The sequence below is a fragment of the Budorcas taxicolor genome, chromosome 14 (assembly GCF_023091745.1).
Source record: "Budorcas taxicolor isolate Tak-1 chromosome 14, Takin1.1, whole genome shotgun sequence".
In the NCBI taxonomy this organism is placed as follows: domain Eukaryota; kingdom Metazoa; phylum Chordata; class Mammalia; order Artiodactyla; family Bovidae; genus Budorcas; species Budorcas taxicolor.
In genome coordinates this window covers 60,875,823-60,889,305 of record NC_068923.1, presented here as the reverse complement: position 1 = coordinate 60,889,305, position 13,483 = coordinate 60,875,823, and the positions used below count along the sequence as shown (strand labels likewise).

At 39.8% G+C, this 13,483-nt stretch overlaps 1 protein-coding gene across 1 annotated transcript; it reads left to right on the top strand.

Annotated features, from left to right (window-relative positions):
- The first annotated feature begins 1,778 nt into the window (after positions 1-1,778).
- On the top strand, positions 1,779-6,627 carry UTP23 (UTP23 small subunit processome component). Its single transcript, XM_052651994.1, has 3 exons — positions 1,779-1,966; positions 5,211-5,385; positions 6,244-6,627. The coding sequence occupies exons 1-3, from the start codon at positions 1,779-1,781 to the stop codon at positions 6,625-6,627; spliced, it is 747 nt and encodes a 248-aa protein (XP_052507954.1).
- Positions 6,628-13,483: the final 6,856 nt, after the last annotated feature.

The following is a 13,483-nucleotide window of genomic DNA, read 5'->3' as shown; positions in this document are numbered from 1 at the left end:
CAAACCAGCCCAATCACAGTCATCCAATATACTTTGGTCCATTTCTTCCCTCATTTGAGAATTATTAGCTTCTTGAGAAACCTATATGCAGGTCAGGAAGCAGCAGTTAGAACTGGACATGGAACAACAGACTGGTTCCAAATAAGAAAAGGAGTATGTCAAGGATGTATATTGTCACCCTGCTTATTTAACTTCTATGCAGAGTACATCATGAGAAACGCTGGGCTGGAAGAAGCACAAGCTGGAATCAAGATTGCCGGGAGAAACATCAATAACCTCAGATATGTAGATGACACCACCCTTATGGCAGAAAGTGAAGAGGAACTAAAAAGCCTCTGGATGAAAGTTAAAGAGGAGAGTGAAAAAGTTGGCTTAAAGCTCAACATTCAGAAAACGAAGATCATGGCATCTGGTCCCATCACTTCATGGGAAACAGAGAGGGAAACAGTGGAAACAGTGTCAGACTTTATTTTTCTGGGCTCCAAAATCACTGCAGATGGTGATTGCAGCCATGAAATTAAAAGACGCTTACTCCTTGGAAGGAAAGTTATGACCAACCTAGATAGCATATTCAAAAGCAGAGACATTGCTTTGCCAACAAAGGTCCATCTAGTCAAGGCTATGGTTTTTCCAGTGGCCATGTATGGATGTGAGAGTTGGACTGTGAAGAAGGCTGAGCACCGAAGAATTGATGCTTTTGAACTGTGGTATTGGAGAAGACTCTTGAGAGGCCCTGGACTGCAAGGAGATCCAACCAGTCCATCCTAAAGGAGATCAGTCCTGGGTGTTCATTGGAAGGGCTGATGCTAAAGCTGAAACTCCAGTACTTTGGCCACCTCATGTGAAGAGTTGACTCATTGGAAAAGATCCTGATGCTGGGAAAGATTGAGGGCAGGAGGAGAAGGGGACAACAGAGGATGAGATGGCTGGATGGCATCACCGACTGGATGCACAGAAGTTTGGGTGAACTCTGGGAGTTGGTGATGGACAGGGAGGACTGGCATGCTGCAATTCATGGGGTCGCAAAGAGTCGGACACAGCTGAGCGACTGAACTGAACTGAACATTAAAGGAGGAAATATAAGGTAATTTATCTAGAACAGTGGCTAGGACATATTACTTCTCAACATTTTCACTGATTATTATAACGCCAATTTTTCAGCTGCTGTGCCAGGTAACATGCAAGAGGCTGTGTGTGTGTGTGTGAGCTGCTGTGCCAGGTAACACGCAAGAGGCTCTGTGTGTGTGTGTGACTTCACGCGGGCGCCAAATCGCTTCAGTCGTGATCGACTCTTTGCGACCCTATGGACTGTAGCCCACCACCAGGCTCCTCTGTCCATGGGATTCTCAAGGCAAATTCTTGAGAATCTGAAGTGGGTTGCCATGCTCTCTTCCAGGGGATCTTCCCGACCCAGGGATTGAACCGACGACCCTTAGCATTCACCGACATGGCAGGCACGTTCTTTAACACTAGCGCCACCAGCGAGCAGTAGTTTTAGTCTGATCCTTGACTGCGCATGCGCGCTCCTAATCACACGCCTAGTTGTTTTCCCGCTTAAGCTCAAGCTCCGCCTCCGAGGGCGTGCCCCTTAGAGCGCGGGCACCACGGTGAAGCGCGCGCTCGACTGGGTGTGACGTAAATCGGGGCGACAGATGGGGGCGTTTGCTTCCGGGGCCAAGGCTGTTTGTTTCCGGGGAAACAGACATTGCCGGTAGTGGGATAGTTTATTGGTTCGAAGCTGCCTCCTAGTCGGGTGGCCTGGGTCCGTGAAGCAAGGCATGAAGATCACCAGGCAGAAACATGCCAAGAAGCATCTTGGCTTCTTCCGCAATAATTTTGGAGTCCGCGAGCCATACCAGATACTGCTGGACGGCACTTTCTGTCAGGCGGCGCTACGGGGCCGCATCCAGCTGCGAGAGCAGTTGCCCCGCTACCTCATGGCGGAGACTCAGCTGTGCACCACCAGGTGGGCCTGGCCGGTCCGGGTGGAGGCGCGGGGGACCCACGGGTGCGGTAGCAGCGGTGCGGCAGCTCGCAGGCATTCCAGTGCGAGCTGTGGAGGGGCAAAGCGCCCCCCCGCTCCCAAGTAGGAGTTGACCGTTCAGCCGGGCCGCGGAGGAGGGTAGGCGAGTATCTACCGGGTAGACAGATGGTACTATCGTGGTGGTATTTGCTTGTCGTTAGTCTGGAGGACAAGCGCATGTCCTTTGCAGTCCAACCTGGCTTCCGCCCCCCGTGCTACCAGTCTCCGGCAAGTTACTTAATCTCTCTCGAGCCTAGAATTACTCATCTGTTAAAAAAAAAAGCTCGTAACTACTTATAAATTTGCTATAGAAGTCTGACGAGATATAGTATTTGGGGATCGTTTATTGGTATCTCAAAACCTATCTTCTCGAAGTGGCTGCTGGTTGTTTGCAAAGCTTTTCCCAGTTTAAGAATTTTTCAAGCTTCACAGCTGCCTCATGCTGTAAGATCTTCGATTCCCAGAAAGATAAGGCCAGACTCGATGTTAAGAACTTTGTGCAAGGTCCTCTGTTTATTCAGCTGCCTTTTTTTGAGCACCAACCATATGCCAGGCACTGCTCTAGCCAGAGGATAACTGGATGAGCAGGATGATCTCCCAAACCGAATGGCCAGCAATGTGCATAAAATGTTAGTCGTTCAATCCTGTCTGACTCTGTGCAACGCTATGGACTGTATCCTCCCAGGCTCCTCTGTCCGTGAAATTCTCCAGGCAAGAATACTGGAGTGAGTTGCATAAATCAACCGCTAATTGATATGTTTGACTCCAAGTGTAGTTTCCCCATTTCCTCAAAGTGTGGGAACATATAAGATGAAACCATGTGGGGTTGTTTAGAAGGGAGGATGGAATCAAGGAAGGTTTCATAGAGGAAGTGACTTGAGCTCAGTCACAGTTCAGTTCTGAAGGGAAGGACATTTTTTGAGTGAAAGATCCCTTGTAGAACTCTTGAACGAAGGAGTGGAGTTGTGAAATGCAAGGGAAAGAGGTTAGAGCACAGTGTATACTCAGGAAAGAAGCTGGGAGGAAGATAGATAGAGGCTGCATAACAAAGAACTACTATTCATAAACTTAGTAGTTTTTTTTTCCTTTGTAGAATATTCCTTAAAAAGTGAAAAAAGAAAATTTAAATGACCGTAAGACCACACCAATGACTTACTACTGTCATTCATCCAGTTCTTTGCACACACACACACATAAGAATAGGCTCTTACTCTGCATATGATATTAATGGCCTGCCTTTCTCACCTAATAGTACTCCATAAACAGCTTTCTGTATTCAGAACTTCATATAGATTTCATCCAGTTAGAGAGCTTTAGATGGGACATAGATATCCTTAATTTTTGATCCCCTTTACCTTCAGGACTGCCAGATCCTGATGGCCTGTGCTCCAGAGTTGATTTCTTCTGTCTGCAAGCCTTGTCCATTTAGCTCTGTCTGTCATAAATATTAACATTTTTAATACAGTCTGTAATATACATGTTTGAGAAGTAGTGGGTGAAATTATATTTTGCTGGGTTTTTCCCCATGAAGTATTTAGCTTCTGAACTTTTGGAATATTTCATGCACAAAAATAGAATAGCATCACAAAATATCTATCACTCAGCTTTTGCAGTTATTGACATGACTATTCTTACTCATTTATTTCCCCCACCCACCCTTAACCTTACTGATAGGTTATTTTAAAGCATATTGTTCTGTTAATTCTTGGTGTGTGTCAAGAGGTAAATGCTATCAGACATGATAAGTATCTTCTAGAAAAGATAACTGCAGCTATGTAAGGGGTGAGTTGGAGAAGCAAGAGAATGAAGACAGGTAAACCTATTTTTTGGTTGTCTAGTCAAATAATGAGAGAGAGGAAAGGCAGGAACCCCCAGGTTACAAGGAGATGTCACAGAAGGAAATACCAAGCTGAGATAGAACTACCCATCTATGGGGCAGGGTAGAGGTGGGAGTGAGAAAACAAAGATCAAATAGGACTTCGGATTTCTAAACAAGGTATCTGAGAAGATAATAAATTCAAAGCATTAGCAAGCCCTGGATAAGTTTGGAGACAGGAAAGTAGTTTGATTTTAGACATAGTGAATTTGATGAAGAGCTGATGGCAGGCCATCCTTGGGAAATATTCAGTAAATGTTTGGCAATTTAGTCCTGAAATTCAGAATAGCATTCAAAATGGGTAACTGTAGCAAGCAAAATCTTTTCAAACAAATAAACCAATGGGATGATAAAGGGGATGAGGCAAGGTAGAGACAGGCAAGGGTTGGCTCAGGTTGAAGAACCTTTTGACTCAGTATTTGTCATAATTTTTAAGTGGGATAGAGGAAGTATCTGGGGATCTGATTAAAATGCTAATATTTGACTCCTCTGTAAGAGGTTCAGATTTGTGGATGAGAAATTAGGCTTCTCAGGTGGTAAAGTTGTAAAGAATCCGTCTGCCAATGCAGGAGATGCAGGTTCAATCCCTGGGTCAGGAAGATCCTCTGAAGTAGGAAATGGCAACCCACTGCAGTATTTTTGCCTGGAAAATTCCATGGACACAGGAGCCTGGTGAGCTGTAGTCCACGGGGTTTCAAAGAGTTGGACACGACTAAGCACCTGAGCACACACACATTGGTAATACTTTGAAAAACAGTACCTTAATATGAAAATGCAAAGTGAAAGAAAGTTGTGATTGCTTTTAAACAAGCTGGTGAGTTGAGAATGTTTACTTTTCTGAGCTGAAAATACTTAAAAGGTGTATCGATTTGTACTTGAAACAGAAGCCTATAGCACTCTGGTTGGGGCATCTATTGTCAAACTGCTTAGATTCACATTTCACTCTACCGCTTTTAGTTGTTTGAATTTGGGCATGTTACTTGAAATCTCCCAGAATGAGCTGTTCTAAAATAAGGATAATTTTAAAGTAAGCTGCCCAACTTTGCAGGGCTGTTTTGAGATAAGGGAGAATTTATGTCAGGAGCAGTTAGCATGCTGCCTGCACATGATAAATGCTCAGTACATTTCAGCTATTCATTAAGTTCCTTCTAATTGGTGTATGCATTTTTCCAGGTCTTTTGCGAGTGAAATGGTTACTGTATGGCTTGTAGTTTTTGAAAAAGAACTGAGATTGTTTTATATTTGCTTTATGTGAATAACTGATATGCAACTGTTATAATTGTGAGCTGCTAATAACATTTTACTTTCCAGATGTGTGTTAAAAGAGTTGGAAACATTGGGAAAGGACTTATATGGGGCAAAGCTGATTGCCCAAAAATGCCAGGTTCGAAATTGTGCCCATTTCAAGAATGCAGTGAATGGATCAGAATGTCTGCTTTCCATGGTGGAAGATGGAAATCCTCACCATTATTTCCTGGCAACACAGGTGACACCAGTTTTAAAACCAGAGTCAATTTTAATCATCTCTGTTTATACTTTATGTGGAGCTATTTGTCATTAGAAAAAATTAGATGGATTAAGCATAATGATTTTCTTCTTCATTACTGAAATATCCTTTTTTAAATAAAAAATTATTGACATAGAGATGTGATGATATGTTTTAGGGCTCTTGAAAGTAAGTAGAGCAAAGATTTTACGTTTTATGTTTATACATTTTTTTCATGTTTTGTATGTATTACATATGAATACATATATTCAGAAAGTTGTATTTCATATTATTTGAGACCATACCACCAGTATGGAACTCTTTCAGGCTTTTAAAGACTGGGATGCAGGGGAGGAGAGACTCTCTGGGTGAATATTAATAAGTTCACATATGTACAGATTTCCTTAAATATGCTTGTGGAATATTAAAATTACACAGTTAGAAGCAGAGCTGAGTGAAGAATCTGAGTCAGCTAGCTCCTACTTTATTTCTATTTTTGCAATCTCTGTGAGCATTCTTGAAACATGTATCAGAGTAGGAATAATGGATATCACCTAACATATTTACCTTTCCATTAGTTTTTATTTTGAGGTCCTAGAAAATTAGTGGTGTTAGAATATTGATCAGTATAGAACACTGATAATTCCAGTTCACATTGTTGATGCTTAACTGTGCTCACTTTTTATGTTTTTCTTCCTTTGTCATAAAATATACTACTGTTAGTAAAGCATACTGATTTGGAAAGTAAAACCAATGATCTTTTGTTTTTAGTATAGTCTTCTTTAAGTTCTTAGAAATCTATTTAAGGTATCTAATTATTATATTTGAACTAAATAATTCTATTTTTCTCTTTAATAGGATCAGAATTTGTCTATGAAAGTAAAGAAAAAGCCTGGAATTCCTCTCATGTTTATTATTCAGAACACTATAGTCTTGGACAAACCTTCTCCCAAAACGATTGCATTTGTTAAAGCAGTAGAGTCTGGTCAGCTTGTCTCAGTGCATGAGAAACAGAATATCAAGCAACTCAAAGAGGAACAGGGTTTAGTAAAAGACCCAGAACAGAGAAGAAGAAAAAAGCGCAAGAAAGTAAGTGGCCCCAATCCTCTTAGCTGTTTGAAGAAAAAGAAAAAAACACAGGATACGAACTCATCTGCCTCGGAAAAGAAAAGGAAAAGAAAAAGAATCCGAAACAGATCTACCTCAAAAGTACTTTCTGCAAAGCAGAATGCAGAAGGGTAATAAGTCCTTTGGTTACTTTTAAAGACTTTCAAATATGAAAATAAATTTCTTTTAGAAACTGAAAGTACTTATTTTTATAAATGAATATTGAGCCTTTATAAAATTATTTTTTAAAAACCAGTGGATGTATTTAGATGTAATCATGTTTACTTTTCTTACAGAATTTAGAGGGTTTTTTTTTTAAATGTAAAACTGTTAATCTTTTTCTGTCTTAGTGCTATCCCCCACCCTCCAACATTATGTGGAGATGGTTTAAAAATATCTTATAGTACCAAACTGCTTGTGACTAAAAAAGAGGTAATCCTTCTCATCCTTCTTTCATGTTCACAGAAGAAACTTACTCTTGCAGCTTATATAGTGGTTGTAGAATTTACCTTTATGTTTCCAAATAATATGAATATGTTGCTATCTTTTGATCTGCTGATTATTTGTTAACTTTCTACTCAAAAGAATGAAAATTTTGCTTATTTTACTTCACCATTTTTCTAATATATTAATATTTTAGTATTTTTACATCCCAAATTCAGTATTTTCATTATGAAGCCTATCAAATTAATTTACTACTGAACCAAGTAGCATGCTGTGGTTGACTTTATTTCTTATATTACTTTTTTTGTTGTTTCAGAAGTTAATAATGGGCTCATTTTCTTCTAGCATCTGACTTGATCTTGCCATATTCAGTAATTCTGGAAAGGAGCTCATAATTTTCTATATGATTGTTGTTGTTCAGTTGCTAAGTCATGTCTGACTCTTTGCAACCCCGTGGACTGCAGTACACCAGGCTCTTCTGCCCTTCACTATGTCCTGGAATTTGCTCAAATTGGTGTCCATTGAGTCCGTGATGCTATCTGATCATCTCATGCTCTGCCTCCCCCTTCTTTTGCCTTCGATCTTTCCCAGCGTCAGGGTCTTCTCCAGTGAAGTGGCTCTTCTCATCAGGTGGCCAAAGTATTGGAGCTTCAACTTCAGCATCAGTCCTTCCAATGAATATTCAGAGTTGATTTCCTTTAGGATTGACTGGTTTGATCTCCTTGCAGTCCAACAGACTCTGAAGAGTCTTTTCCGGCACCATGATTAGAAAGTATCTTTTTTAAAAAAATATAAATGTATTTATTTAAGTTAGAGGCTAATTACAATATTGTATTGGTTTTGCCATACATAAACATGAATCCGCCATGGGTGTAGTTGTTTGGTGCTCAGCTTCTTTATGGTCCAACTCTAATGTGTATATATGACTACTGGAAAAACCATAATATCAGGTAATGTCTTCCCCTGGTGATACTTCTGGAGCCAGCTCTCTGACCTCCAATGTGGAAACATTTTCTGCCAGGTATATTCCTCAGTTATTACCTAGGTATTTCTTGTCCTTAATCCAGAGAATCTATTCTGTAGCCTAGATTCTTCCTTCTTGGTTTCCTCTTCTGTGGTGGGGCATAGAGTGTGCAGGAGGTACATTTTTTGAGGCTCAGCCAGTGTGTCTAAACTTGTATTTATTGTACCAAAAATCTAGCAAGATAAATAATTCTCTATTCTTAATTGTTTATAAGACCCTAGGGGGAAAAATCCCTTTACTCATTCTGAGTTCCATTTGTCCAGTGGAGAGGATGATTTTCTTTCAGGTATACATGTTAACTTCAATGGCAAGAATTCTCTTCCACTCTTGGAATAATACTCTCTCAGATTGGCTTAAATATTGTTTTTAAAATGTCTAAATAGTTCAATTAGGAATTGAATAATCTAACTTTTCTTTTTTAGGCCACTCCCAAATTGTTTCAGTCATCAATCAGGCCAAAATTTAAGTGTTTTTTACACTGTAAGATTGAAGTATAAAGTTCTTAAATTGATCAGTAGTTCCTGACTTTGAGAGTCTGTGATACCTTCAAATAGTGGTTCTAATCTGTATCCTTATATCATGATCATGTATGAAGTACTTCATGAATAAGTTCTTATTTATGGCTAAAATAAATGAGTTTTAAAAAATATGAGACAATTCAAATTTATTCCTATAGAAATATTCTCAGTTGAATTCAGAGATGCTTTTTTGATGGAAAGTGGAATTTTAGCGTTACACCAGGAGCACCACATAGGCTGTATTACCTCTCAAGCCAGGTGAGTGTTTTCTGTTGTCATTTCATGATTCTGTTTTAAATTGTTTATGTAGGCACATTTTTTTTTAAAGGAAAGTGAAAGTACTAGAAAAAGGTGAATATAGTTCTTTAGTTTTGTGAGGAGAAAACATTTGTCAGTAATGACAAGAGTTGAGATTACTAAATGTAGACAACGTGATAAAGCGAGTGAAACGTATACTCATGATACTCGTTTCAACGTTCTCAAATGCATAAATTTTAGGTATTTTTCTTTTTAACAAGCTTTATATTTATTCAGTACTATCTGATTGCCTATTAATAGAACTGGTGAGCTGAGAAGTCATTTTCATAAAATAGTAATTTTTAAAATATAAAAAGTACAATGCGTTATAAAACATTTAATATCTTAAAACTTTGATTAATCATGTATTTTTTCTTGGCAAAATTTACTCTAAATGTAACAAAAGGATCTCATATCTTTGTACTAGTTCTTCAATGAATATTACCCATTGTCACCACCTGAAAATTGCTAGTGCTACTTGCCTTATATCTGTGTGCAAATTAGAGAAGGAAGTGGTGGGCTGTAGGAGTACGCACATGTAATCCATTTTGTGGTTTGGAAAAGAAAATGTTAAGAATCTCTTTAAAAGATAGCAACTTGCATTGTTGGGAGTAAAATACACATGCTTTTGCATTCTCTGAAGTTTGCCAGACTTCAGATTCTGTATTCCCTGTATTTTCAAAGTGCTACAGCCATTTCTAAAAGGAACCAGTCACAGCTACCTGGTGGCAGGTTGATTACACTGGATCCTTTCCATCATGGACAAAATAGAAATTTATCCTTAATGGAATAGAGCCTATTCTGTATATGAATCTTCTTTTCTTTCCCATTATGCTTATGTCAGTACAACTTAACAAAATGCCTTATTTGCCAACATGGTACTCTGTCAACACTACTTCTGATCAAGCAATTTGTGGTATTAAATGGTCTTGCTCTAATATGTCGTTATGTAAGTGATGCTATTTTGGAGACAACACCTTGAAAGGATGGATATTCTCTTAGAAGAATATCTTACAAGACACAGTATAAGATTTGAACCAGAAGTCAACATATGGTGTGTCATTTCCATAGCTAGAATATATGGGTCCAGAAATTAAAAAATGGAAGTTGAAGTACTTCCTCATACTATTATGTTTTATAACCTACTCAGAAATTTTACTTGCCCTCAAACTTTGAGCTTTGCTGGCTTGGGGGGGTCTGGTTCCCAAAGAAGAAACGCTTCTACCAAGGGAGCAACAATAATTCCATTAATTTGGTAGATGAGACTGCCACCAGGTCATCTGGGGGCTTCTTTTTTTTAACATTTGTTTTTATGTTTGGCTGCACTGGGTTTTCACTGGTGCACGCGGGCTTCTCATTGCAGAGGCTTCTCTCGTTACTGAGCATAGGCCCTAGAGTGCGCAGGCTCAGTAGCTGTGGTGCACATGGGTTTAGTGCTTCACGGCATGGGGGGTCTTCCCAGATCAGGGACTGAACCCGTGTCTCCTTTACTGGCAGGCAGATTCTTTAACACTGAGCCGTCAGGGAAGCCCTCAGCTAACATCTTGGCTGATACCTTGTGAGGCAGGACCACTCAGTTAAGTCACTCATGAGTTCTTGACCCATGGAAACTATGAGAGATGTTTGCTGTTCGTAAGCAAATAAATTTTGCAATAGTTTGTCATGTAGCAAAACAACTAGTATAATAATGGAAGTTTAAAATATCAAATATGACCTTGTGACCAGTTACATAAATTGTGCCTCTAACAGCTATGAGTGTCTTCTTTCTTGTTACGTGTATACGTATCTAGAGCTAAATGTGCTTAGTCGATCAGTCGTATCCGACTCTGGAGCCAACCTACCAGGCTCCTCTGTCCATGGGATCCCCAGGCAAGAATACTGGAGTGGGTTGCTATGCCTTCTTCCAGGGGATCTTTCCAACCCAGGATTGAACCCAGATCTACATTGCAGGTAGATTCTTTACCATCTGAACCACCAGGGAAGCCCAATCACTATATGCGTATATGTATATATAATATGCATACACATATACGTTATATAAATGTTATATAATGTATAAATGTACAATATAATGTATAAAAGAATCATACATTCACACATACATACTATCTTCTTTTCCTAATTAATTTTTACATGTTTTTTAAATTTATTTTTTATTGAAGTACAGTTGATCTACAATGTTGTATTCATTTCTTCTGCACAGCAGTGACTCAGTTACACACATATATACATTCTATTTTAATATTCTTTTCCATTATGATTTATCCCAGGATATTATATAGTCCCCTCTGCTATACATTAGGTCCTTGTTGCTTATCCTTTCTATATGTGATAGTTTCCATCTATTAACCCCAAACTCCCAGTCCCTCTCTCTCCCACCCACTACAAGTTTTTCTTATTTGAGAGTAACTTTACCATTTAATCTTTTGGTAACAATTTCAGCTGGGACTGAGATTGAAATTAAGGGGTAATTAGCATAGCCTGTGTAGCTACAATGTCCATTAGTATTTTGCATCTTCTGATGTTGTGAAGTGTGAGAATACCTTCTTTTGTATGAAGGACAGTTGCATCATACAACTGGGAGTTGTTGAATTATTGTATGAAAATTTAAAGTGTAAAGAAGGTTGCACAGGAATGCGGAGTAGCCAAAGGTGAGTCAGCCCCAAGTCCACCTTTCTGTGCTCTATATTGTGGCACTGGAACTCTGCAAACCACAATTCTCTGGTGGCAGTTTTCTCTTAGATTCTGCCAATGAGGGGCACTAAGGCAGGACCTGGAAGCAGCATGGAAGAAGAAAGGGTGTGCTTCCTGTGAGCTTACTATAGACTCCTTGGGTGCCTGGGGTTCTTGAGAGTGCCACTTCCTCACTCTAGCTGCTCCAGTTTCTTGCCAGCAGTCCCTAATCCAATTATAACACTTGTAGAACAGGTTTATTGCCTGCATCCCTTACCCCCCACCAGAAAGCCGGCCCTAGCTGGCTGGAGCCCATTCTTCTGAGCTGAGAGACATTGGAGTTTGCCTTCTCAGATATTTCAGCTCCAAGCGCTCCTTCTCCACATTCTGTTTTAATAATCTTTAAAATTTCTTAAAATTATTTTTGGTTGTGCTGGGTCTTTGCTGCTTTTGTGTGGGGCTTGTCCAGTTGTGGTGAGCGGGGGCTGCTCTCTGTTGAGGAGTGTGGGCTTCTCATTGCGGTGGCTTCTCTCATTGTGGAGCACGGGCTCTAGGTGCGCGAGCTTCAGTACTTGCAGCATGGGGGCTCTAGAGTGTGAGAGCTTCAGCAGTTGTGATGAACAGGCTTAGTTGCTCTGAGGCACGTGGAGTCTTCCCAGACTGGGGATTTACTCATGTCCCCAGTCTGCATTGGCAGATGTATTCTTATCCACTGGGCCACCAGAGAAGTCCTGTTTTAATAATTCTAACCTCTTCCCTCTATCCCCTTGCGTTAAGGGCAGAAGTTGCCTCCTGCAGTTGCTACCTTCAGAATTTTTAGGCTTCTCCTTCTACCTGTTTAGTGTCCTGGTTAACAACTTGATACCTGATTAATATGTGTTTGTATTAAATTATCTCTTTCACATGACTGGTGTGGTTTTTCTCTCCCAACTAGTCCCTGATCTAAGGGTTCCAATTAGCCAGGCCTGATTCAAGTGTTTATTCTGGAGCTAGAGGGGAAGGGGTCAGCTCTACTCAAGTTGTATAGACTGAGATTGGATAAGGTTTAGTCCTCCTCAAAGGAAAAATGGGATACTATTATGAAGAGAGATGAGGAGGGATCAGGCAAAAAAATCACATCTGAGTATGAGGATGATCTTTAAAGACAATGAGAGAAGTTTTCACAACCTTTTTCTCCCATATAAAAATAGCCCAAATTTATTGTGAAAGTGAAAAGACAAATGGAAATTAGATGCCATTTCACATTCACTAGGATGGGTTATAATTACATAGACACGAAATAACAAGTGTTGTTAAGTATGTGGAGAAATTGGAACCCACATACATTGATGGTGAGAGTGTAAAATGGTGCAGCTGCTTTGGCAATCCCTCAAATACTTAAACATAGCATTATCATATCCAGCAATTCTTTCCCAGGTATATCCCCAAGAGAAATGAAAGCATATGCCCACACAAAACTTGAACATAAAAATTCATAGCAGTATTGGTGAGGGGCAGCGACGTGGCCCTTCTGCCTCCGTGATCAAAACAGCAGGTCCTGCCTCTGCAGGGAGAAGAGCATGGGCCTGCCAGCCTTAAAGCTGGTGTTAGCCTGCCTGGGATTTTTTGTTTTTTGTTTTTTCTGGTCAGGAGGACAAAATTGACTGAATGGACCTTTTCTTAAAGGTGAAATTTCTTTTCTATTCTTCTGGGGAAGGTGGGTTGACTGGGGATTTCAGCTGCTGTAGTCAAGTGAATTGCAGTGCTTGAGTGTGTGTGCACACACGTCAGTGGTTTTTTGCCACGGCGTTCTGCTTTTCTGAGACTCAGCCATAAAGTGACCTATATAAATGTAGAAAAAAAAATTCATAGCAGGATTATTTATAATACCAAAAAGTGGAGACAACCCAAATGTCCATTAACTGATAAATGGATAAATGTGATGTATATATAGATAAATATCCATATAATTTATTTGACAATAAAAAGAAATACCTATATATACTACAACATGAATGAATCTTGGAAATATGCTAAGTGAAGGAAACCAGTCACA

Bases quoted from the DNA above. Each gene is read 5' to 3' on its own strand.
- UTP23 (XM_052651994.1), top strand. From the start codon at position 1,779: ATGAAGATCACCAGGCAGAAACATGCCAAGAAGCATCTTGGCTTCTTC. The intron at 1,967-5,210 runs GTGGGCCTGGCC...TTTACTTTCCAG, and splicing joins ACTCAGCTGTGCACCACCAG to ATGTGTGTTAAAAGAGTTGG. The intron at 5,386-6,243 runs GTGACACCAGTT...TCTCTTTAATAG, and splicing joins ATTATTTCCTGGCAACACAG to GATCAGAATTTGTCTATGAA.